The 23913-nt window shown below is 34.1% G+C and overlaps 2 protein-coding genes across 9 annotated transcripts in view; one reads left to right on the plus strand and one right to left on the minus strand.

The window, feature by feature from the left end:
- Positions 1-907: 907 nt before the first annotated feature.
- On the minus strand, positions 908-22113 carry LOC110441893. Its single transcript, XM_021485196.1, has 13 exons — positions 21725-22113; positions 14587-14765; positions 14313-14397; positions 13764-13905; positions 12943-13043; positions 10873-11095; positions 7976-8049; positions 7394-7516; positions 6443-6854; positions 5614-5758; positions 4703-4810; positions 4173-4262; positions 908-3949 (listed from the first exon to the last, which is right to left on the minus strand). The coding sequence occupies exons 1-13, from the start codon at positions 21944-21946 to the stop codon at positions 3775-3777; spliced, it is 2079 nt and encodes a 692-aa protein (XP_021340871.1). The 5' UTR covers positions 21947-22113; the 3' UTR covers positions 908-3774.
- A 229-nt stretch (positions 22114-22342) lies between these two features.
- Positions 22343-23913, plus strand: part of LOC110441891 (echinoderm microtubule-associated protein-like 2) — a 44956-nt gene continuing 43385 nt past the window's right edge. For 3 of the 8 annotated variants that reach the window (XM_021485187.1, XM_021485193.1, XM_021485192.1), the window contains exon 1: positions 22343-22428. Coding sequence is in view for 4 of the 8 variants with exons in the window: in XM_021485192.1 (XP_021340867.1) it covers positions 22380-22428 (49 nt within the window). In the remaining 4 variants the exon portion in view is untranslated. The remainder of the gene's footprint in view (positions 22429-23913) is intronic. The other 5 variants (XM_021485186.1, XM_021485191.1, XM_021485190.1 and 2 more) reach the window with 3 other exon arrangements.

The following is a 23913-nucleotide window of genomic DNA, read 5'->3' on the forward strand; positions in this document are numbered from 1 at the left end:
TCCCCCCTGGGACAGATTGGCGGGGCCCATTAGGGAAAACATAGCAAGTTCTTCAAAAACCTTCTTTTGTACGAATGACAGGATTTTGTCTAAATTTGGTATGAAGCATCCTTGGGTGAAGGAGAACCAATTTTGTATAAATGGTGTGTCTAACCCCCCTGAAAGCAGAGTGGTGGGGCCTAAAAGGGGACTTTGAGGTAAAACCTTTAAAATCCTTCTTCTACCATATGGATAAAGGGATTTTATCCTAATTTAGTCTGGAGCATCCTTTGGCCAAGGGGACTCAGTTTTGTATAAGCAGTGGGTGTGGTCTCCCAGGGGGCAGAAGGGTGGGGCCTCGTAGGAGAAATAGAGGTAAAACCTTTAAAATCCTTCTTCGACCATCAGGATTAAGGGGTTTTATCCTTATTCAGTCTGGAGCATCCTTGGGCCAGGGGACTTAATTTTGTATAAACAGTGGGTATGACCACCCTAGGGGCATAGGGGTTGGGCTGTTTGAAGTTTGTTCTCGCTATATCTCAAGTACAGGATGGATCTTTCTGAAGATTCATATGTACTTGCCTACCATTGAGTGCTATATCTTTACTTCATACTAATTATTTTAAACACATTCAGGTGAGCGATACAGGCCCTTTGGGCCTCTTGTAATGCATATCAAATTTTGGGACTGATCACAAAAGCAAGATGGTGGGGCAAGATTATTATTATTATTTCTCAGAAAGATAGAGGGATCTTTCTCAAATTTCACTCCCCATGGTCCCTAGTTACGCATATCAAATTTTTGGGCTGATTGGAAATCCAAGATGGCCGACAGTTAGCCATCTTGGACATGAAGGTTCCCCATGTCAATCTTAGCACCCAACATATTGTGCATTGGAGAAAAAGCTAAGCATTTGTTGATGTTCTGTCATACAGTTTATTTGTGAATGAAATAGATAAAAAAAATACATGAACTGAACATGATCAAAATCTTACTAAACTCTATGGTAAAGACAGGACTAATTGAAGTGTAGGGTGATAAGCATGTCTCTTTATATAGTGTTAGAAAGTTACCTGGTATCTGACGAGACAAATTATAAAAGTACATTAGCTCTGCACAGAACCATGTATTTAGAAATACGTGTTGGTTAATATGAAATAGAACTGTAACTTACATTTAATAGTATGGTATTAGGTCCCAGAATACAATGTGGTAAAAATCAGTGACTGATACTATCACATGTACCTAAAAAAAACATCTAAAGCTATCCTTAAAATAAACGACATCTCATATTTCTTTATATACAAACGGTAAGTTTCTGTGATGTCTTAGCAAGAATTTGATTTTTTACCAAAAGCCCCCAAAAATTAGGTGCACTTTGAAGTGAGTTGGTTGGGGAAACTGCAAACAAACAATTTTTCAAGGATAGGCCAAAATATGTGATAAAATTTCTGATGGCATTATTCATAAACTTGTTATTTACATATATGTACATATATGTACATCTATACATTTAAATGTATATAAAAAAGTATCCAGGATTTAGATATGAAATTGAAAAAAAGTAAAAGCAACAAAACCCAACATTTTTTTTTCTCTGTCCATGGCACTCAGAAACTCTTGAATTACTTTGGAGGAACTGCAGGGTTATCAAGGTTCTAATGGACACTTTGAGAATTATGACTACTGAGTATCAAGTGCATCTGCTCTGTACATTATTCGTATAGCTAAATATGGAACGAAGAAAAACAATCTGGCCCAAGGCCATCACAACATATTCTGATTTTGCAATACTATAACTAGTAATACAATGCATGGTTTTTCTACTCAAGAACAAATGTGAAACTAAAGGTTAAACTATATGATTCTGATACCGATACATTTACATGATATGACACGCAATAATTGACCTCCTGCACAGTAAATTCATCGAGTGTCTGAGGGGATCATTTCAATAAAATACACCTTCACTGTCACCTACATTCATTACATCTTATTGTGGTATTGCACTGTTCCTAAGTGTTACATCATACATGGGGAAAGTGTCACAAATGCTATACAGAAAAGGTGACAGAAACAAAATAACTTTAAAATATACACTGTTCAAAAACACATTTATGCATAAATAATATCCAAGAGAAATTTAAGTATGAAATGTACTGTCATGATATGGACACTAATTACTACCTACATAAACCACAATATTTCTACAAAAGATTAACTGTTGCATCAAATTGCAGCAAGACTCATTCGGAAATTAAAATCTTCTGCCAATATTTATTCCATGGATTACTACTTCATTGTATTTATATTGAACTAGCATCCCCTACCTCGTGAATTCAAGTATTTAATTGTGATTGGAACCTACAGGCATAGTTCGGACAACTGTTTGCTAAATAAGTACATGCGACAATACAGTAATTTACAGTACTGTAAAAGTGGAAATTATTGCGGGCTGGAAATGCTCACATTTTTTAGAGTAAATTAGCGTGAAAATACAAACATACCATATATATAGGTATATGAAGGTTATAGATGTATTATATATAGGTTTCAGAGCCATCAACAACGTAAAAGTTTCCACACCACAATCAGTTTGAAGAGTCGCAACACAAATATTTCCACAGCCGAGAATTTCCTCTTTTACAGTATACACTGTTTTATTTCCTAGAAATGAATAAGTTTATTCCACAGGTATTAATCCCTTAAAGGCTTCAGAAGGAATTTCGCAATCTATATACACATGATAGTCTGTCAATTCCACAAACGCTATGATTGTAAGCAACTTGTTTTGAAAAGAGTAGAATGACAAATACTAAAATCAGGTGACTTTGCATGAAAGATTTTGAAGACAGATTTCAAAATTATTCAAGAAATATTACTTTCAATTTACAAAGTACCAATATTTAAAGGCATATATTTATAACAGAAGAAGAATTGCTGACTTACATATGAAGTTCTGGGCTTTCAATCATATAAATTTAATCCAAATGTAAGAAAGCATTGTTTGTGGTTTGTCACAGTTAAATAACATACATGTACTGTACTATTCTATTATAGAAGCAACATTTGTAATTCACGGTTGTGTCAGTGATACATAAAGAAGCAATCATATGGGTTTTGTACTATATAGATTGTTCAATTGAGCCCAAAAAATATGGTTATGCCATTCATACTCCAAGATATACATTTTGTATGGACCTTCAATAAATCTGCAGGCCTACTACATTCATCTTTGTCACTCACCATGATTTTACCAGTGAAATGTATGTTTAATAGATGATAGCTTTAGTAGAGTGAATCATTTAATTGATCATGACATAAAAATGCAAAACTATGATGTCAAAATTAACACTAATCAGCTCAATGACCATGCTGCCATTGCAATCTGGATTATCTCCACCGCACCTTTTCTGGGATGTTAAACCAATAAAAAATGCTATGGTTTCCTATGGTTAGGAGTATATATCTCTCACATAATGTACTCTTCATACTTGTGAAAAAAATATCTGTATGAATGTATTCAAAATACAGAACATGAATCATTAGTAAAAATTCACATTATAATAACTTACTTTTTGATTGAATTCATCAATACCAGGTATGTTGTCAAAAACACTAACTGAAAGACTTTTTCAGGGTGTATACAGACCTACATAAATACAAAGACTTTATGTTAAATATTATCACAAAATATGTCTGATGGTGGATTTGCCTTGCTAATCTATTGATGCAAAGTAATGTAATAATAGATTTTGTATGTGTACGATGTAGTTGGTTAGTTTTCTATGACATTACTGTCTATTGACATAGTTGGTGATGGAGCATGGTACGCTTTCAGCATTGCTATTGCCCAGAGACACACTCAGACCACTGCTGGATATCACTGGTATTGGGGATAGCTTGTCCTGTAATGGAACCCTTCCATCACTTGGCTGTATATGACGAGCATAGTCCTTGGCTTTCTCCCTGTAAATTCAGGGAAATCAAAGTTTTAGATGTCAGAACAAATCTTTGAATAATCTTTACATAAACAATCCCTTTAATATTCACACTTGGCATATCAGTACATTTCGATATTCTTTAAGACATGATTGTTTTATCTTTGCAAATATGAAATTTCACAATTTACTTCTAGATTTGAAAGTTGACACTTTTGCAATTGACTTTAAACCTCTCTCTCTATTCTTACTTGTATGGCTGCTGTTCCTGTGGAGACATGTTCCTCCAGGCATGGCCCATCATTTTACTTATATGGGACGTGTGTATACCAGGGTTGGCACTACAACAGATGTAATGACACCCGATATGTTAAACGCAGATACATAAACAAAAGTTGATTGAGTATCTTTTACTTGTTATAAACTGTTGTTTCGTGGCTGTTTTGGGAACAGTTGAAACTTTTGTCCCACAATGCTAGGGAAGCCTTTGAGAACTGTTGCCTTCAACCATCATGCATGTTACCAAAGAAACAAGCCAGGAAAATTCCATGAAATTATGTGCATGTTTATTGTGTATGGAGCAATTCATTGGAAAATTAACTGTTTCACCATTAATGGGGAAAAGAACCCTGGGAACAGAAAATTGCATTCAAGCTGCATTAAGAATATTCACACACCAGTAAATACAAGTTCACCAGTTATATGACTGCATACAACTACATGTAATGGCGATCAATTGACTGAATAAATTAGTTATGGTCAGGTGATCTATGTTGCATACTCAATAAACGTCCTCCTGTTAAGCCTGCTGAACATCATGAAGCCATTCATCCAGGTTGTTTTTCGGTGGTCAATTTTAACTGGTCTGCTAATTGCCAATTCTTCATGCCTTCAAATAAAATATTAAGTTGGCTAGAGCTACTCCAGAAATAAACATGTGACAGGTGTAATTTGAATAACAAGAGGCCCAAAGGCCTGTATTGCTCACCTGGATCTTTGTGCCCAGCAATGATATGACTGTGGGTTGGGGATCTCAACTGTTTCAAAGTTATGTCCCAGAAATTAAATCAATAGGGAAAGGGCCAGACCCCAGAGTCGATTCTTATATTGTGACTGTTTATTGCTTTATGCCTTAAACAAACATAATTATATAGTTTTGGGGAAGGGATCTTGAACATTTCAGATCTTGAACATTTCAAAGTTATGACCCAAGAATTAAGTCCTAAGGAGTGGCACAAGGGTCAATTATAATGTCATGACTGTGCTCATCTCTTTATGCTCATCAATCATTGTATATGGTTAATAGGTGGGGATCTCAACCATTTCAAAGTTATGGCCCAGGAATTTTAATAAAAGTCCCTAATTGTGGGGCCATGCAGACTCCAGAGACAATTCTAATAGCATGACTGTGTTGATATCTTTATCCCCACCACCTGAGAATGCTTCCAATCAAATATGGTTAATATTTATCACTTAGTTCTAGAGAAGGAGTCACTTAAAGCAATATGGCAAAATTACTCCTTTTTGGCCCCACCTGTCGGACCCCCATGGGGTCAGCCCTCCATTTGTTCAACTTTGAATCCCTACCACCTGAGAATGCTTTCAAACCTACTTAGGATTAATGTTTTTGTTGTAACAGACTAACTAACTTCAAAGTCACTGTATCAACCTATGAAAGGTTTGTGTTTTTACGTTTGATCTGACTGACAAGTGTCTGCAGAGGAGGATGAGAATAACTGAGCCTCCAGTCTTGCTGCCTCTGCCTTCTGTCTGCGTGTGATTGCGGTATTGTGGAACTTCCAGATGTAGGGTACATAGGAGACAAAATCTTCATCAACTGTAACAAATTTAGGGATATGTCTTATGTTTACTGATTGCTGAATTAACAAATCAAAAGACAAATACTGTATGCTGGGAAAAGTTCACAAATCAGTTTTACTAACGACATTTCTGCCCTATATAATGATTGAAATTCATCTCATGATAGTTACCATCAGCTACAAAGCATAAATGCAACATGTTAAATACGTACATTGTTTGTGTATAAAGTAAAACCTTGATATTACATATTTCCAAACTGATAAATCTTATTTATATAACAATTCCACTCTGAAAGGTGAAATCAATACTGTACTACCAAGTAATATAGATTTTACTGGAGAAAGGTGAATATTTGAGAGGACAAAATAAAGCAGTCCATTTGACCCTTGCTACTGTTCTGCCAGTCAGTAACTTACTGCTTATTCAGACATTTAGACATCCTAGCATAATTTTTGCACTACAGGTTTATATATATGCTTCAAGGTAACATTAAGTAATAAAATAAAACTTTAAAGCCAGCTGCTGTAAATTGCTACAACAAAAGGATGCAATCTACTTTGTACCATCTATTGTAGAGATGTGTCACAAAAGCAAGGAACCCAAATTAAGACATGTCTATATTACAAAAGTAAAACTAGGAGGATTTTAACCTACAGAACTTTTGGTCAGTCTCCTGTAATACTATTGGGATTTAACCTACTTTTGGATGGCCTGATGAGAGGAGGACGAGAACGCGGCTTCCTGTGTCGGGGGAGGACCAGGGACACGGGCGCGTCTTCTTCACTGTCTGTAGATACCATCGTGGACTGGCTGCCAAAGTTGGTGAGGTTATGGAATGGTGACCGGTGAGGAGTATACTGTTTTCGCTTATTCTTTAGCTTGAATACATCTTTGTCTGGTGTGCGAAGAATGTCAACCTTTGGAGACTGGTAAGATGACCTCTGGTGAAGGGTCCTGAATCCAAAGCTGTCATGGAGTGTAGAGTGGATATGGGGGCTTGGTGTGGTTGGGAGAACACATTCTGGGGAGATGGTCCTCATCTCATGGATGTTTTCCCATTGCTCTACAAAGTCTTTTTTATCACTTCTAATTCCAAAGTCAGTGAGATTTTCCTGTTATACAAATAGATGCGAGAAGGAATATGACTGCATTCCTGGAATTTTATCTTCTTTACATAACAAGAATTCATTTACAGGATTAAAGCCAGTCCCATTATGTCTCTTGACTCAAAATTCCTCTTTAGTTTAATTCAGCATACCATGTTTGGTTATGCTCATCATTACAGTGTACATGGTTTGACACACCATTATGTATTTCGCATTCAAGTTTTTTGTTTGATCACCATTGCGATCTAGTTTAACTCATTTTTGCTTTCAAATATTGTTGGGGGTGTCTTGTCATTGAGACTTTAAAATTTGTATTCACCGTTTTAGTCTTATTCACCGTTTTGTGTTTAAATAGTTAGACTCACCATAAATGACATTCAATATTTTATTTGGTTTGACTTGCCGCTGTGCATTTGGATTGACTCCAGGTAAATTTATGTTTGACACATGGTTGTAATTTATTCAATACACATATAATGTATGCATGGTTTGACTTACAATGACACAATTGGCAGACTCAACATTGTGTATTTGAAGTTACTCACCATCGCCCTGACCTTAGGGCTAAGCAAGACATATTTAGACCTGGCTCCAAGAGGACTTGACATCAACTCAAAGGCATCAGGAAAGTTGTCAAGGGTTGTTGATGTAGGAAGGAAGTCTTCAGTCTGTTATGCAAGGTGTTATTACATCACTTGTTAGAAAATACATGATTTCATTCACGTCAAAGTTCATCAACCTTCTCCATTTCTTGCCAATATTTTAATTGGTCTATACAAACATATATTTTGGGAACAATGATGTAAAATGATAAACCATAATAACTTGAAAACAACATAAGAAAGTCTGTTTGAAGTCTTTTTAATGAAGTTTGCATTGCTCACCTGGTCAATTAGCTTGCAACTATTTTTCAAGAGTAGTAATTCAAACTGTCCTTTGAAGTATAGGACCTGTTCACCTTACACTTGGAAAAATACTCTTCTTATTAAATTAAATCACTCCAACATACAGATAAGTGCAGCATTTTCCTGAATGCATCAAATTCCAGTTAAGTGGGTTATGGTTATATTGTGTAAAATGATTGTTTAAGGTTAAACTGATGTTTCCAGTACTAGAGAAATACATACAAAGTAAGCAGGTGTGTCCTCCATTGTTGATGGTGCAGTGCATGCATTATGGTCTAGGAATGCATCCATGTCTTCTGAAATAACAGAAGTTTTGTTTCAATGAAGATAACACTTTGAAAAAAAGCATCATTACAATACTCAAAATATGCATTGTTTAAATTAAACTATTGTGTCATAATTCTGAATAATCTGTCTGATTTGTTATTCAGGAACAATTCTTAGAGTGATGCCTCAATTTGACCTGTTAGTCATGAATACTTGCATAGTGTCACCTCAATAATCTGACCTGAGAGGTCCACTCACTTTGGTTGACACCTTAACCTGACCTGTAAGTCTAGAACACTTTCTATACAGGGACACTTCAATAATCTGACCTATTAGTCAGGAACTCTCACATTGATACCTCCTTAATATGACCTGTTAAATCAAGGAAACTCACAGAGACACATCCTACAATAATCTGACCTAGTATTAGTCAGGAACACTCACAGTGATACCTCCTTAATATGACCTGTTAAATCAAGGAATCTTACAGAGACATATCCTTCAATAATCTGACCTATTCATCAGGAACTCTCACAGGGATAGCAGATACCTCCTTAATATGACCTGTTAAAGCAAGGAAACTCACAGAGACACATCCTACAATAATCTGACCTATTCATCAGGAACTCTCACAGGGATAGCAGATACCTCCTTTATATGACCTGTTAAAGCAAGGAAACTCACAAGAGACACATCATTTAAGTCACTCGGGTATATTAGTGATCAATTTGAATAGTTCCATCTTTGTCACATGTTTTGCCTAGGAGAACCTAGAACTGTAAGCAAAAGGCATACTAATACCATCTAATCATTGAAGTCTTTAATTTCTCAGCCAATCAGCCAATACTAAATTTAAAAACTGTGGCCTTATAAAGTATATCCCTTATGTATCACTCCTACAAAGTACCCACTGCATCAATATAGTTGGCCCTAAAGAAATTACCTTGTAATATAAAGTATAAATATAACTGTTGTTGTTTTAGGCTATAGCAGCCATTTTTAATACCAAAATTTAATTTAACAAGAGGCCCATGGGCCTTGACGGTCACCTGATATATTTATACAGAGAGTTGATTTTGTTTTTAAAACGAACAGAAATATTACTCAGTGACAAAAAACAATAAAACCACCTTATTCAATATCTAGCATACAGATTTAAGACTAAAAAGTATTTGAAACTAGTACCTCTGATTCTAAACAAGGAAAATGAAGAAATTTTAGCACACTGACTCCTTTGAGCCCCACCCTACAGCCCTTGGGGGTAGGGCTGGCTCAAAAGTTTCAAAGTATCATTTGCCATTATAAACCATAATAAATTTTGACACCCCCCTCCCCCCCTTCCCCAGGGGGTAAACGTGAAACCCTAGGGTCATAAACCTTAAGACCCTTCCATCTATGAAAAGTGTTTGATTCTACCATATCTGGGTATTTGAGAAGATTTTTTTTTGAAATTTCAGTCAATTCAACCCTTTTTGGCCCCACCAATCAGCGGCGGTGGGTCAGTCAAGGCGCATATGTGCATACCATCAAACTGCTATCCAATATTGATAATGCTAACCCAAATTGAATTACTTCCAATGAAAATTAAACAAATGTTAGTCCAAAATGTGATTTCCCTATATAAACTATAGTAAAGTTTACCCCTCCCCAGGGGGAAACGTGAGACCCCAGGATCATGAAATTCTCAATTTTGGTAGAGCACCTTAAGACCATTCCATCTATGAAGAGTGTTTGATTCTTCCATATCTAGGTCTTGAGAAGAAGATTTTTGAAATTTCAGTCAATTCAACCCTTTTTGGCCCCACCCAATAGCCCGGGGGGGGTTAGTCAGGGCTCATATGTACATACCATCAAACTGCTACCCAATACTGATAATGCTAACAAAAATGTAATTACTTCCAATGGAAATTAAACAAATGCTGGTCCAAAATGTGATTTCCCTATATAAACTATAGTAAAGTTTACCCCCTCCCCAGGGGGAAACGTGAGACCCCAGGGTCAAGAAATTCACAATTTTGGTAAATCACCTTAAGACCCTTCCATCTATGAAGAGTATTTGATTCTACCATATCTGGGTCTTGAGAAGAAGATTTTTGAAATTTTAGTCAATTTGATCCTTTTGGCCCCGCCCCTCAGGCCCGGCAACTATTTTTGTTGACCTTTGGCCATGGAAGGTTTCTGCAAAATTTCATTGAAATTGGTTCAGGGGTTTTGGAGAAGAAGTCGAAAATGTAAATTGTTTACGGACGCACGACGGACGACGACGGACAAAAGGCGATCGCAATAGGTCACTTGAGACTTTGTCTCAGGTGACCTAAAAATCTGCCTTTTACCATAAAGTATATCTCTGATATGTATCACTCCCTCCTAGTGAAGTGTCAACAAAGTTGACCCAATGAAACTCATTTCATAATTGTTACTGTCTCTACTAATCAGAGGCCATGGAGGCCATCTTTAATCCCAAAAATTAAAGTTGGTCATTTGATGTAAAGTTTATCCCCATGTATCACTCTGAAGATTTCAGTGCAATTGGTCATATCAGTTTGGAAAATAATTCAAGATAAGGTTTGAAAGGTACAAAAAGGGCAAAAACTTGGGGGGAAATAAAGAGTAGAAACCAAAATATAAATGTCAAGTACCAATCATGCATATATAAACTTTCGTTGAAATCAGTTTTTTTTAGTTTAGGAGTTGTCCAGACATTTTACACCCCACCCCTAACTTAAATAAGTTGCAAGGGTCATATTTTGAAAATATTAAAGCTATGTTTTGAAATATTTCAGATATAAACATTTTGCCAGAGAGCAGAATCTTCCATTGTGTAATTAAAATGAGTGACTAGAAGTGAATACCTCCATATGGCCTCTGGATACACTGAAAGTCCATTGTCCCACTGGCACTGTGGCAGTCTACAGGTTCCTCTTTTACTTGAAGGAGTTCAAAATGACTAGATTCTATCAAATTCTGGTTGATTTCCAGAGCAGCATTATCTGTGGTGGAGTCAATGGTAGGCGAAGATACCTTCAGATGACGCTTGGAAATTGGTTCTAGTCGTTTCAGCAACTTATTTCGTGTCTTTTTATTAAAAATGAAGAAAGAAAGTGTTAGCTTCTTTGACATGCAATTAAAAAAGATCTTAACGTGTTGACTTTTAAAATAATTTTCAAATTTTATGTCTAACCAATCAATGAAATGATTAAATTTTGATGTGACTAATAAACACTTTCAATCCAATATTTTTTCTGGCCAAACTAGAGTAAGCAAAATATTGAAAAAAGTTCCAAGCAGTCTTTTTGAACATATACTATATTTGAACTGTTTTACTCTACATATTTTCAGGAAACATTGCAAATGACAAACAGATATGAACATTTAACATAAAAAAGAACCTTTGAGTAACAATAATTTGATTATTATATACAATGTAATAGTATTTTAAAACTTGACTGAAAACACTTTTATCTTTATATGTTAAAACTAATGAATTAAGGTAGCCCAGTTCAGCCTGAATATTTTCTCATGTATAATATTAAGAAAAAACAAGAGGCCCAAGAGGGCCTGTATCGCTCACCTGAATATTTAAGCAGTCATAGCAAAATATTCTCATTAAATATTATATTACACTAAAAATATTTTCCTTGCAAACTTTGTTGGCTCAATTTGTTGAAACTACCAGCAAAATATTATTATAAGATTCTATGCTTTTTGATTCTTCTTCAGAAGTTGCTTGACATATTTTTCCCTGTGACCTTGTAAAAGTAGGTCAATGCAATTTTCCTTCTCAAATTGGTTAGCTCTATTCCAAAAAGCTACCAGCCAAATCTTATGAATCCATTCCTTTTAGTTCTTAAGAACAAATTCATTAAAATGTTGACCTCTGGGACCTCTAAAGTAGATTGAGGTCATTTTCATTCGCAAACTTTAGTAAGCTTAATCCCAGGAAGTCACCAGCCAAATATTATAATTTTATGCCTTTTAATTCTTCATCAGAAGTAGTTTGAACTGTTTGACATATCTGAACGCTGTGACCTTGACAGTAAGTCAAGGTCATTTTCATGCGCAAACTTTGTTGGGCTCTTTCCCAAGAAATCACCAGCCGAATATTAAGGTTCTATAACTTCCAGTTCTTCAGAAGAAGTCGTTTGAAGTGTCTAATGACATATCTGCTCATGTGACCTTAAAAGTAGGTCAAGGTCATTTTCATTCTCAAACTTTGTTGGGCTCTTTCCTAGGAAGCTACAAGCCAAATATAAAGATTCTATACCTTTCAGTTCTTCAGAAGAAGTTGTTGGACGCATTTGACATATTTGACCACTGTGACCTTGAAAGTAGGTCAAACTAATTTTCATTCTCAAACTTTTTGGGGCTTTATCCCAGGAAGCCACCAGCCAAATATAAAGATTCTATACCTTTCTGTTCTTCAGAAGAAGTCGTTTGAAGCTTTTGACACATTTGACCCCTGTGACCTTGAAAGTAGGTCAAGGTAATTTTCATTCTCAAACTTTGTTGGGCTCCATCCCAGGAAGCCATCCGCCAAATATGAAGATTCTATACCTTTTAGTTATTCTGAAGAAGTCGTTTGAAGTTTTTGACATATTTGACCCCTGTGACCTTGAAAGTAGGTCAAGGTCATTTTCGCTCTCAAACTTTGTAGGGCTCCTACCAACAAAGCTTTCAGCCAAATATCATGACTCTATGCCTGTCCGTTCTTCAGGAGAAGTTGTTTAAAGGAAAAGTTGATGGACGAGGACGGACGGACGGACGGACGGCGCACCATGACATAAGCTCACTTGCCCTTCGGGCAGGTGAGCTAATAACTATAAATAAAATGCAACATTTCTTTCCGTAAAATCAGGCTCACTGAAATGTTTAGGGGCCAAGATTTTTTACATATAAAGACAGCACCAACAATAAATACCTACACGATATGGTCTCACATATGTACCAATGCTTTCCTTTAGGTTAACTCTTAATCTGCTAGCTTTTGAATATCCAACAGTTGACACTTTTGCTTTTGATCTATCTAGAAAGAAAGTAGGACAAAATAAGCAAATTTAAACTTCAAAATTAATTATGCTATACTCCTCCAACAGGATAAAGTGTACTCCGTCTAAACCAGACCGCTCACAAGAGGCCACATATTTTGGCTGGTTTGTAAAGAGGTTCACAATAAAGATCATTATTTATATATATTGTCATTGTCAGATCCCAACTCTTGGGTTAAGTAGTACATGTATCATGGACAAAAATATGGATTTGAGGCCAGTTTAGACAGAATATACAGTACTTGAAATTTCAGTTTGTCTTTCATAATGAAACAAAGTTTATATCAAATTTCTGACCAGCACAGTGCAAGTGAATCTGTAGTTTCAGAGAACTAATTAGTGTTGATAATTAACAAGTTGGATTTCAGCATGATAATTAACAATGTCTTTTGCACATAACGACAAGTGAAAGTACACTGTTTTTCACTTCTCTTGGTTATCACAAGACACCACCACCCTACATTTTCATTTTAATTCTGGCTGTTTAGGACAAAATTCAGTGGTTTTGTTTGTCCTGTTTACAGGATGAGTTTCAATCACCTAACTTTTTTAATAATTTGTATCCATTATATAGGATTTTAATGCCTTGTAAAATCCTACTTCCACAAACAGCACAAGTCCCTGTGAAGAAATACATGAAGCAGGAAATTCAGAAGTCAAATTCATAGCTTTAATCTGACTCAAAAGAAGATGGAAACCTGAGTTTGGCTGCCATTGTTCGGTGAGAAGGTTCGTAGGAAGCCGGAGTTGTGAAATTCGGAATCCCAAGTTGTCGCATACGCTTTGTAATGTATTTTCTAAATAGCAGATATAAGCAATTATCCTTTGCATCATCACCACCTGTAAAGAACAATGAATTTGAAGACAGAATTCACAAATAATTGCTATGAATCAAAACAGACAATTGTTAATCCAGTCTTTATAGATCATCCACTCATCTTTGAAAAGATGAGTTTATTTTAATATTTCTATAGGTGAAAATCATTGAAACCTAAATTTTAGAAGCATGTACATCAGGTATTGTTACGTCATTGGTTTGTGCGAGAAAATTACGTCGTTTGCTCAAAAATTGATGACGTTACTCTCACAAACAGATGACGTAACAATCAATACCTGCTCACAAGAGCAGATAACTCTGCAATGCGCAAAGACGGAATAGCTTCCTTATGCACATTTGCTTCATTGATTTTGGCCATAAATTAAAATATCTGTAATAGTAACTTCATTAAGTCCTGTGCCAGTCTCACCTTAGTTTCTTTCATAAAGTTTCCAATCCCTGGCACCTTACTGCAAACATTCATCATAGACTTATTCAGTGTGTGATGACGTACCCTATAAATAAAATATTATGTATTTGTGTTAATGGAAATATCTTCTCATTAAATTATGGTTATTACTATACAATTGTTTTTTTTTATAATTTTACTATCAAAATACCATTTTCAAAGATATTTTTATTTTATATACAGTTTTAATAATACTAAAATCAGTGTCCTATTTATTTGATATACAGAATGTTACCTTTCATTTTGTCGATGCCTCTCAATCCGTAAAAGCGTATTGGGAGTTTGGTCATTCTTATGTTTTAATCTCATCAGTTTGGTGGTAACAGGGGATGTCAACATATTTTGTGTTCTGGTCAACTGTGTTGTCAATTTGCCATTTCTATACATTGCTGGAGTCATTTTTCTGGGTCGAACCTTTAAAACAAATACATTTTTTTCCCATAAAAGGCAAATCATTTGCAACAGAGAGGGACAGTAGTCTAGTGGTAGGATGCCGAGCTCAAGACTGAAGGTTGGGGGTTCGAGTCATGTCACGACACTGTGTTGTATCTTTGAACAATTAACTCTTCTTGTTCCAGTCTACTCAGCTTAAATAAGTATGTGATTTGGCAGTACTGGAATTGTTGAATGCTAGCTGTTGTCGCCTGAATTGCAGCACCGGTTGTATATGCTCCCCAGGGAGTTGAGAAAGATATTGGCTGGTTGCAAAGGCCCAATAACCACAGATTATAATTTGTTAACCGCTTTGAGACAACCCACGACCTAGGTTGTGATAAAGTGTTACATAAGAACCTTGAATTATTATTATTATTATTTATAACACTTGGGGCAAGTTTCCTGAATTAATTTTTAAGGAATCAACTACACAAAATTGCCTTAAGAGAGTTGCAGTTGATTTCCTCCATTTTATATTGATAAAAATGTTACCGATCAATTTTGCATCTTTTCTGAAGTTTGAACTTTTTTTTTTTTAAATTTTTTTTAATTTTTTTTTATTACTTCCAGACATATCATACACATGAGGAACCGTCTGAGGATGGAATACAACAGTTACGGTCCTTTACATTAATACACTCTTAATTAAGCATACATTTTCAAGTTTTATCATGATTAATATTCTTTGCAACTCTGTTCTGCAAGAAGGATTTGAATTAAAATATATGTATCTAACCTTTTTTGTTGCAAAATAACCAGTTTATCATTAATTTAAAATTTGGTTCACAAACATAACTTGCATAACATATGCCTAGAAAGATAAATATACAAGAAAATGACTGGAATTAATTGAAACGGGGTTTGGGTGATAGTTTGGTTAAAAAGTAGAAATTTATCCAGAAAAGAGGGACAGGAATAAGAGAGACAAAAGAACAAGAAGAGAGGAAGAGAGATTCCCGACGAAAGCAATAATTATTCATGAAAGGGTGCTTATTGTAAATATATCAGCAAATGAAAAAAAAGGAAGAAATACAAAACTTGCTAAAAGAGGAGAGTAAAAAAATAGATTGGTATATGTATGTATCTATATATATATATATATCTAATTATCTAAAAACTATATGAAAGGTGCTGAAATCTTTGATAAAAGATGCTTCCCTGTCATATTTTTTTGCTATGTATCTTTCGATAGAGTATGCTGTTTTTAATTTACTGATTAGAGTAGGTAGGTAAAGCTCTTTGCAACAACACTTTTGACAATATATGTAGTGTTTCATATTAAGAATTATGACATTTTCTGCCCTGTTATTCTGATTTTGATTTTGTGTTATTTTCCCAAAAATAAAATCTTTTTTACATATATTAAAAGTCACATTACAAGTAGTTTGGATCCAAATTTGGAAAGCAAGAATAAAATTTTGGACTGTATTACATTCCCATAGTACATGCTGAATAGTTTCTTTTTCTATGAAGCAAAAATTACACATATCAGACTGAACCAAATTAATCTTTTTCAAAAAGGAGTTTGTAACTAAAATGTGATGATTAATTCTAAATTGCAGCCATTGTAATTTCGAATTTGTATTAGTGTCAAAAGGTAGTTTGTATATTTTCTTCCAATCCTCACTTGGTATATTTCCAAATACATTATTCCACTTTATTTGACCTGTGGGCACTACACTATTTTTGTTCAGCACATTATACATATCCTTTGTACTTTTTTTATGTTTGATAATTATATTAATATACAGTGGTATCAATGGTAGTGTAAGTTTTTTTTCAAAAGTCCAGCCTAATTTTCTTATTGCAAAAATGAGACCATTATAATCAATAAAGTTAGTATTTAAATTAAAAATATCATTAAATTCATTATGTTGAAGGAAACTGCCATCTTCCTTAATTAGATCATTTATGAAAAACACACCTTTATCAAACCATCGCTTATAATATACAGTATTATTGCCTATTTTGATTAAGTCATTATACCAAATAGGTAAAGATAATACTTGATCTGACTGAGATATATCAATGTTTCCCCTTAATGTATTCCATGCATGAAGAACATCAATCCAAAATTTGTTATGAAGTATATTTTTGATAACATAATCAATATATTTATTTCCTAAAGTTAACATTTTTTTCTTGTTTATTTTTTCAAACAGTATGGTTTGCCAATTTGACGTCTTAATACAAATATTTCTTATCCATGTTGATTTTAGAGCCATTTCAAAATGTTTGATATTAATCATTTTCAAACCACCTTCTTCATACTGTTTGACCATGACATCTCCTTTTACTTTAGCTATTGGACTTCCCCAAAGGTATTCATAAAACAACTTTTGAATTTCTATCATAATATTTTGGTTAGGAGAAGGTAGTCCTATGAATAAATGTGTTAGTATTGGTAAAAGTAGAGATTTTATTACAGTAATCCTGCCTATTGGAGTTATATATCGTCTATTCCACTGTTTAATTAATGATTTTAATTTCGTAATTTTTTCTTTGAAATTGAGTTGAACTATTTTAGTAAGGTCCACATCAAAGTGAATACCTAACAGATTAAAATGTGTTGAACCCCATGATAGAGCAAGATTATTGACTAATTTTTCTGTACTATACTTTTTACTCCCTATCCATATTACTTGTGTTTTTGTGTAATTTAATTTAAGTCCCGATATTTCCCAGAAATAATTAAGCTCTTTTATAGCATGTCTAAGTGATATTGCAGTGCCATCTAGAATAAGAGAAGTGTCGTCAGCGAATTGTGATATCAGATGTTCTGTAGTGTTGATTTTGATGCCTGTTATATGTTTATTTATTCTTAATTTTATTGCTAATATTTCTGCACAGAGAAGGAAGATATATGGTGATAACGGGTCTCCTTGTCGGCAACCTCTTCCTAATTTTATGGGTTTAGATAGGTTTCCACCTTGGTTCACTAAAGAAGAAATATTATTTGTAAATGTTTTTATCCACTGCTTAATTGACTCACCAAAATTAAAAAATTCTAAAACTTGATTTATAAATGACCATGATACAGAATCAAAAGCCTTTTCGAAGTCAATTAAAAGTAACATGCCTGGTATGTCTTGTTCCTCTGTATAATCCATTACATCATAAATTAATCTAGTATTGTCAGCTATATATCTTCCCGGAATAAAACCTGTTTGGTCACTATGTATAAGTTTATCTAGAACTGATTTAAGTCTTTCTGCAATACATCCCGACGCTATTTTATAGACAACATTTAAAAGAGAAATTGGTCTCCAATTTTTTAAAAACTGACGGGGCTTATCTCCTTTTGGTATACAAATAATGATTCCCTGTTTTTGAGTAATAGAAAGTTCCCCAGTTTTATACCCACGGTTTATTGATCGAATAATAAAAGGATTTAGATTTTTCCCAAAAAAATTAAAAAATTCTACAGTAAAACCATCTGACCCGGGACTTTTATCATTTTTCATATTCTTTAATACATGTGTTGCTTCATAGTAATCAATCCTACCTTCTAAAATAATTTTTTCTTCTAATGAGAGTTTAGGGACATCATTAAGTGAAATATCATCATCAAACCATGAGTAGTTAGAGGGTTTATCATTATTTTTGTATAGTCTATCATAGTATTTTCGGGTTTCTTCTAAAATCTCCTCCTGTTTTGTAATAGTTGCCACCTCTGTTTCTATCCTTGGTATTATTTTTTCTGTAAAATTTCTTTTTTCTAAACTACAAAAATATTTTGATGGTTTTTCCCCTTCTTCTATCCATTTTACCTTTGATCTGAACATATTTCCCATCAAGTTTTTATCTCTAATACCCTCTAGCTCTTTTTTGTATTTGTGGATATCATCATTATTTGAAATTCCCTCCCTTTCTTCTAAGTTCTGAATTTTGTTAATCAAATCTTTTTCTACTTTAGAAGTTTTCTTTTTTTTATAAGATGCATAAGAAATAGTTTTCCCTCTAATTTCCATAAGTAAAGTTTCTAAGAATAACTGGTCATCAATAATAAATTGTATTTCATTTTCATTTATATTATCAAGATTATTTACATCATAAATCGGAACTGCATACTGATTCTTTACATCTTTAATTACTTTCTGCACTGTTTTAACATAATCTATATCGCTCAATAGAGTATTGTTGAATTTCCATAGACTTTTACCTCTTTTAAACTCTTGAAATTTTAATGTTAATGTTATCATGGAGTGGTCTGATTTATAGCTGGATTCAATTGTACAATTAATAATATTTGACAAAACATTTCTTGAGGTTAAAAAAAAATCAAGGCGAGCATGTTTTGTAGGATTTTTCCGTCTCCATGTAAATCTTTTTGTATCTGGGTGAAATTCCCTATAAGAGTCAACTAGATCACATTCATTTATTATATCAGATAACTTATCTCTTGCATTTGGATTGTTTATATGTTTATAATTACTAGTGTCTATCAATGGATTTAAAACCAAATTAAAGTCCCCACAAAGAATATTCTTATCATTGTTATAATTTAATAATATTTCTTCTATTTCTGAATAAAAACTTGGAATATCAGTATTTGGACCATAACAAGTTATCAGAGTAAGTCTGTTTTCTTGTATCGTTAAGTCTAAGACAATAAAATTACCATTTGGGTCACATGTAGTATGATGAATAGTGTAAGAAAAATTATTATTGAACAAAATTGCTACCCCTCTTGAATTTGATCTATGATTACTAAAAATACAGTCATATCCCCATTCTGTTCTTATTCTATTTTCTAGCTCTGATGTGAAGTGAGTATCTTGCAGACAGTATATATTATATTTTTTCTCTCTAATGTATGCAAAGACATCCTTTCTTTTCTTAAAATCTCCAAGGCCCTGGCAATTAACAGAAGCAATTGTTAGGTTTTCTGACATTAAAAGATTATTCTATTATACTATATATATATCTTGGTACTCTATTGTCATAAATTTTAGGCTGTTACCAGGGTCACTTGTTGATTGTTGTAATAAAAATACTTTGTCGGTAAAGAAATCTCTAGAAAAAAGATACAGAAATAAAGAACAGGTCAAAGAGAAAGATGAAAATAGATAGAAAGAAATAAGGAGAGAGAAAGATGTATTTTCCATAATGATAGAAAAAAATAAGAATGTAAACAAAAAGAAATAAAATATGCCATTGTTCAGTGTTATGTTGAACCTTGATCAGTATTGAAAATTGAAATCAAGTTTTCCATTACATATTTATATCCTATTTATGCATAACTAAGTAAGGAGGATAAGTAATACAGCAAAGTGACAAATGCTACAGTATTGCTGTCTTTCATTAAGGTCTGACCCTATCTTTATGTAATAAAGTTTAACTACAAAAATAATTGTAAGGAGAAACAATAATACAAACAAATATTCTGAACACATAGCCATACATGTAAATAAACAGTGCAAAAAGTCACTGAGTAGGAACCGGTACACTTTAGAACTATATACATTGTTCAACCTACTATGATTTACGATGATACTAGTTTCATTGCTGAGCATATACATAAAACCCAGTTTGAACTTACTCAAAGCCATGTAATGTCCAGAATTGATTCAGGTAAAATTATAATAATAAGATTCCAGAGTCAATCTTGTTGTTAAGCATAAATTGTATTGTCTTACTGCAGGCAAAACAACAGAGATTTCAAAGATGTTTTTTTTTTTGCAATACAATAATTTCCCCTTAACTTCGTTTGGATATAACTGTTGTAATCATTTCATTTTTACACCCAGAACACTTTTGTTGATTATATTATGTTTATTCATATATAAAGTCCTGTAAGGTATGGTTTTCTGTACAGGAATGATTTATCAAAGCTATGGTCATGCTGAAAAAAACCTTACAATGCATATTTATAGTTTTTGCAATGGTATTGGGAATAAGGATCCCGAAATAAATCCATATGTCTGCCTCTGGTTACTCTAGGCTACATTACATACATGATGTCTTTGACATGTAGATCTGCATGTCACTGTGACATTGAAAAGCCTGACAAAAAGTTTGTTTGTGACCTTGACCAATAATACATGTGGTTTTATGCATAGGTGGACTAATATAATCTTCCCCCACCCTTGGTAAGATTCTTAAATGTCTAGCCTGAGGCTTTACCAAGAACCAGACATTTAAGTATCTTACCCCAAGGGTTGAGATTTTTCTGTTTTACTCTTAAAATGGGGAATGATTATTTTTCTCTCGCATAAAATACAAGTGGTAATTTCATGAAATAGAAATGTTTATTTTATGAATTCCAGCAGATTAGAGTTATCCTTTGTTATCTGGTATTGATGAAAGATGTGAGGTCATTAAATTGTTGACAAGATGTCATGCAAATGTTATACACCCTCCCCCCCCCTGACCTGACCGGAAGTGTGGATATCTCTGTCTAATGGGGGAGAAAATATGTATCTATGGCCAGATTGAAAGGTGAAATGTGGAATGGTGCATAACTCCTCTAATCTCTGTGTTGGAAAGACAACAAAAAAATGTTGCATGTGTGTGCACAGGTTTACAACTTCATGAAAAAATTGTTGACATCCTAATACTAAAGGTCCAAAAAATGAAGCATAGCCTACGTAACTGCTGTCCATTAAAATTGGGGTCCAAAGCAAGCAATCAATTCAGTTATTCAACAGAATTTGAGGAAAACTATAAAAACGAACACGGGTCATTTGCATGGATTTTGCACTGGCATTTAGGCCTAATCAGGCTAATGGGGTGAATGTGATCACTGATAGCCAATAAAGGGGGTATTAAATCAGCAGATAATGTCACAACAAACAGTTGTGCAAGCACAGCTTCCAAATACCATGTATATCTTAATAATATATATATGAATTAGAAAGTTTATAGACGGTTATTGACATAGATCGATGTCAAAGGTCACAGCACTCAACAAAAAATTCTTCGTGACATAGGCCTACCAGTGAATATCCAGGATTTCTTTGGAGGCCATTATGTTTGTTATCGGGGGGAACATTAAAAGCAGGTGATGAATAAGATGAATATGGCAAATCGGTTCCAGCGTTCTTGTCATTATCCTGGTCTGATTCATCTTCATCGGCTGGTGAATAAAATGCAGTAAGAAAATCTCGACCTTTCCATTTCTCTTCACCTTCGTGGATATCACATTTTATAGAGGCCATGCTTACTGTCAGTTTTCCAGTTAATGGTGGGATGATTCGGAATATCGTGTAAATAACAATGGGATACAAGTTTCCTACTATTGTAAAACTATTTTGTCATCTCTGAACGCAGTTGTTACAAAACCATATTGCGCCTCCCAGAGTATTCACATTTTAGTTTTAATTATTCCCGCGCTCATAAACTGCTGACGTAAATGTAAGTAGCCTCTGTTTCGTATAAAATAGGTAATTAACGTCATTAAAGTCATTGAAGCCATATTAAAAGTGACTTTATATGATTTGATAATACACAAGATTAATTGTAATCGACACACTATATTTTTAATATTTTTGCTGAAAAGGCTTTATCTCGCTGAAATAATTGTGATATTTTCGCATACTCCTCAAAATCAATGACGTTTCACGCAGCCAATGCCCGGACCCGATTTTACACATGTACGAGATGGAAGATGCCTCACTAATATCTATATCTAGTGGTGTGGGTATGTATTAACACGCATGACAACTAATGCACTAATGTTTAACAATGGTGTTAATCAATACTTTGCATTTATTGTTATCTAACCTGAAGTGACTGCGATGCATTTGGCCGCAGGTTGTTGTATCAGCCGGTATCATCGACCAGTTCAACGAATCGACCGTCAGTAACTTTACAAAAAGGCACAATTTATCTCCCAATAAAGCTTCATGTTGGTACTAAATACATTTTCTTTCAAACGCCGGAGGAAGTTCTGCCGTTTAAATATTTTATGTTATTTCCCCTTGAAGATCTAGGAGAACAGTGAAAGCGCCTTAATAGAGGCACAGGCGCTTGTATCTGGTATTTAATACCCAAGCTAAAATCCAAAATGCACTACTTACATACATATGAGCTGAAATCCAAAATGCACTACTTACATATATATGCAAATCTGGTATTTAATACCCAAGCTAAAATCCAAAATGCACTACTTACATACATATGAGCTGAAATCCAAAATGCACTACTTATATATATGCAAATAGTGAATTTTGGATTTTAGCTCGGGTATTGAATACCAGATACAAGCGCCTGTGATAGAGGAGAGCAATTTTCAAACCCTGTTTTTGGGTCTTTATACACCGATCATTAATTACACAGGCAATATTAAGCTTCCTTCCTTACATGTATCAATATAGGCAGGTTCTTTAGTTTGTGGTCCCTAGTCGCAATAATGTCATTGCAATGCCACCAGTCATTGGAAATTGAGTAATCAAAACAAAATGTTTTGTTTTACCTTCACCAGAGACGTATAATACGTCTCTGCCTTCACCCAGCTTGGTTCTCCATTTTTTTCAAAATACACAAGATTATCGTGACCACAGATATTGCTCACCTCTGTTTACACTTGTCTTATATGATATATCAGTGGGGGGGTTTCAGGGGACTTTTTTGGGCTGATAATGGGCCATTCCAAATTGAAACTATTTCATATTTATGCCTTATTCCCAGAATTTGCAGTTTACTCCTGAAAATTTCCTTCCCAGTTAGTATGTTTTCTTCCCAGAATGAGACAAAAAGGCCAAACCCCAAATTAACAAAAACAACTATTAACATTCAATGACGGTGCTCCACTACTTGAATATGTGGAATTTTATTTCATAACTGTTTAAATTGAACAACAATAAAGTCAGGTTGTATTTGCCCACTTAGATTTGAACCATCCACTTGCATTTTTAAGAGTTTTTATTGAGTACCCGGGGTAAAAGCCTTAACAAGAAAATAAAGAACTTATAACCAAGAAAACAATAACATAAAACTGTTTTAAAGAAGCTTACTATATGTGTTCACATTGGCACTGACAATGTCTTTGAAAGATCTACTGCAGACATTACTAACTATAGCATTATCTTGAATTATGAATTCCGACAAGAAGCAAAGTTTCATTTGATTTGTTATATATTTCATATATATGTATAACCTATATAACCATACCAAATGATATGTA

Source organism: Mizuhopecten yessoensis, unplaced genomic scaffold (genome assembly GCF_002113885.1).
Source record: "Mizuhopecten yessoensis strain PY_sf001 unplaced genomic scaffold, ASM211388v2 scaffold716161, whole genome shotgun sequence".
In the NCBI taxonomy this organism is placed as follows: domain Eukaryota; kingdom Metazoa; phylum Mollusca; class Bivalvia; order Pectinida; family Pectinidae; genus Mizuhopecten; species Mizuhopecten yessoensis.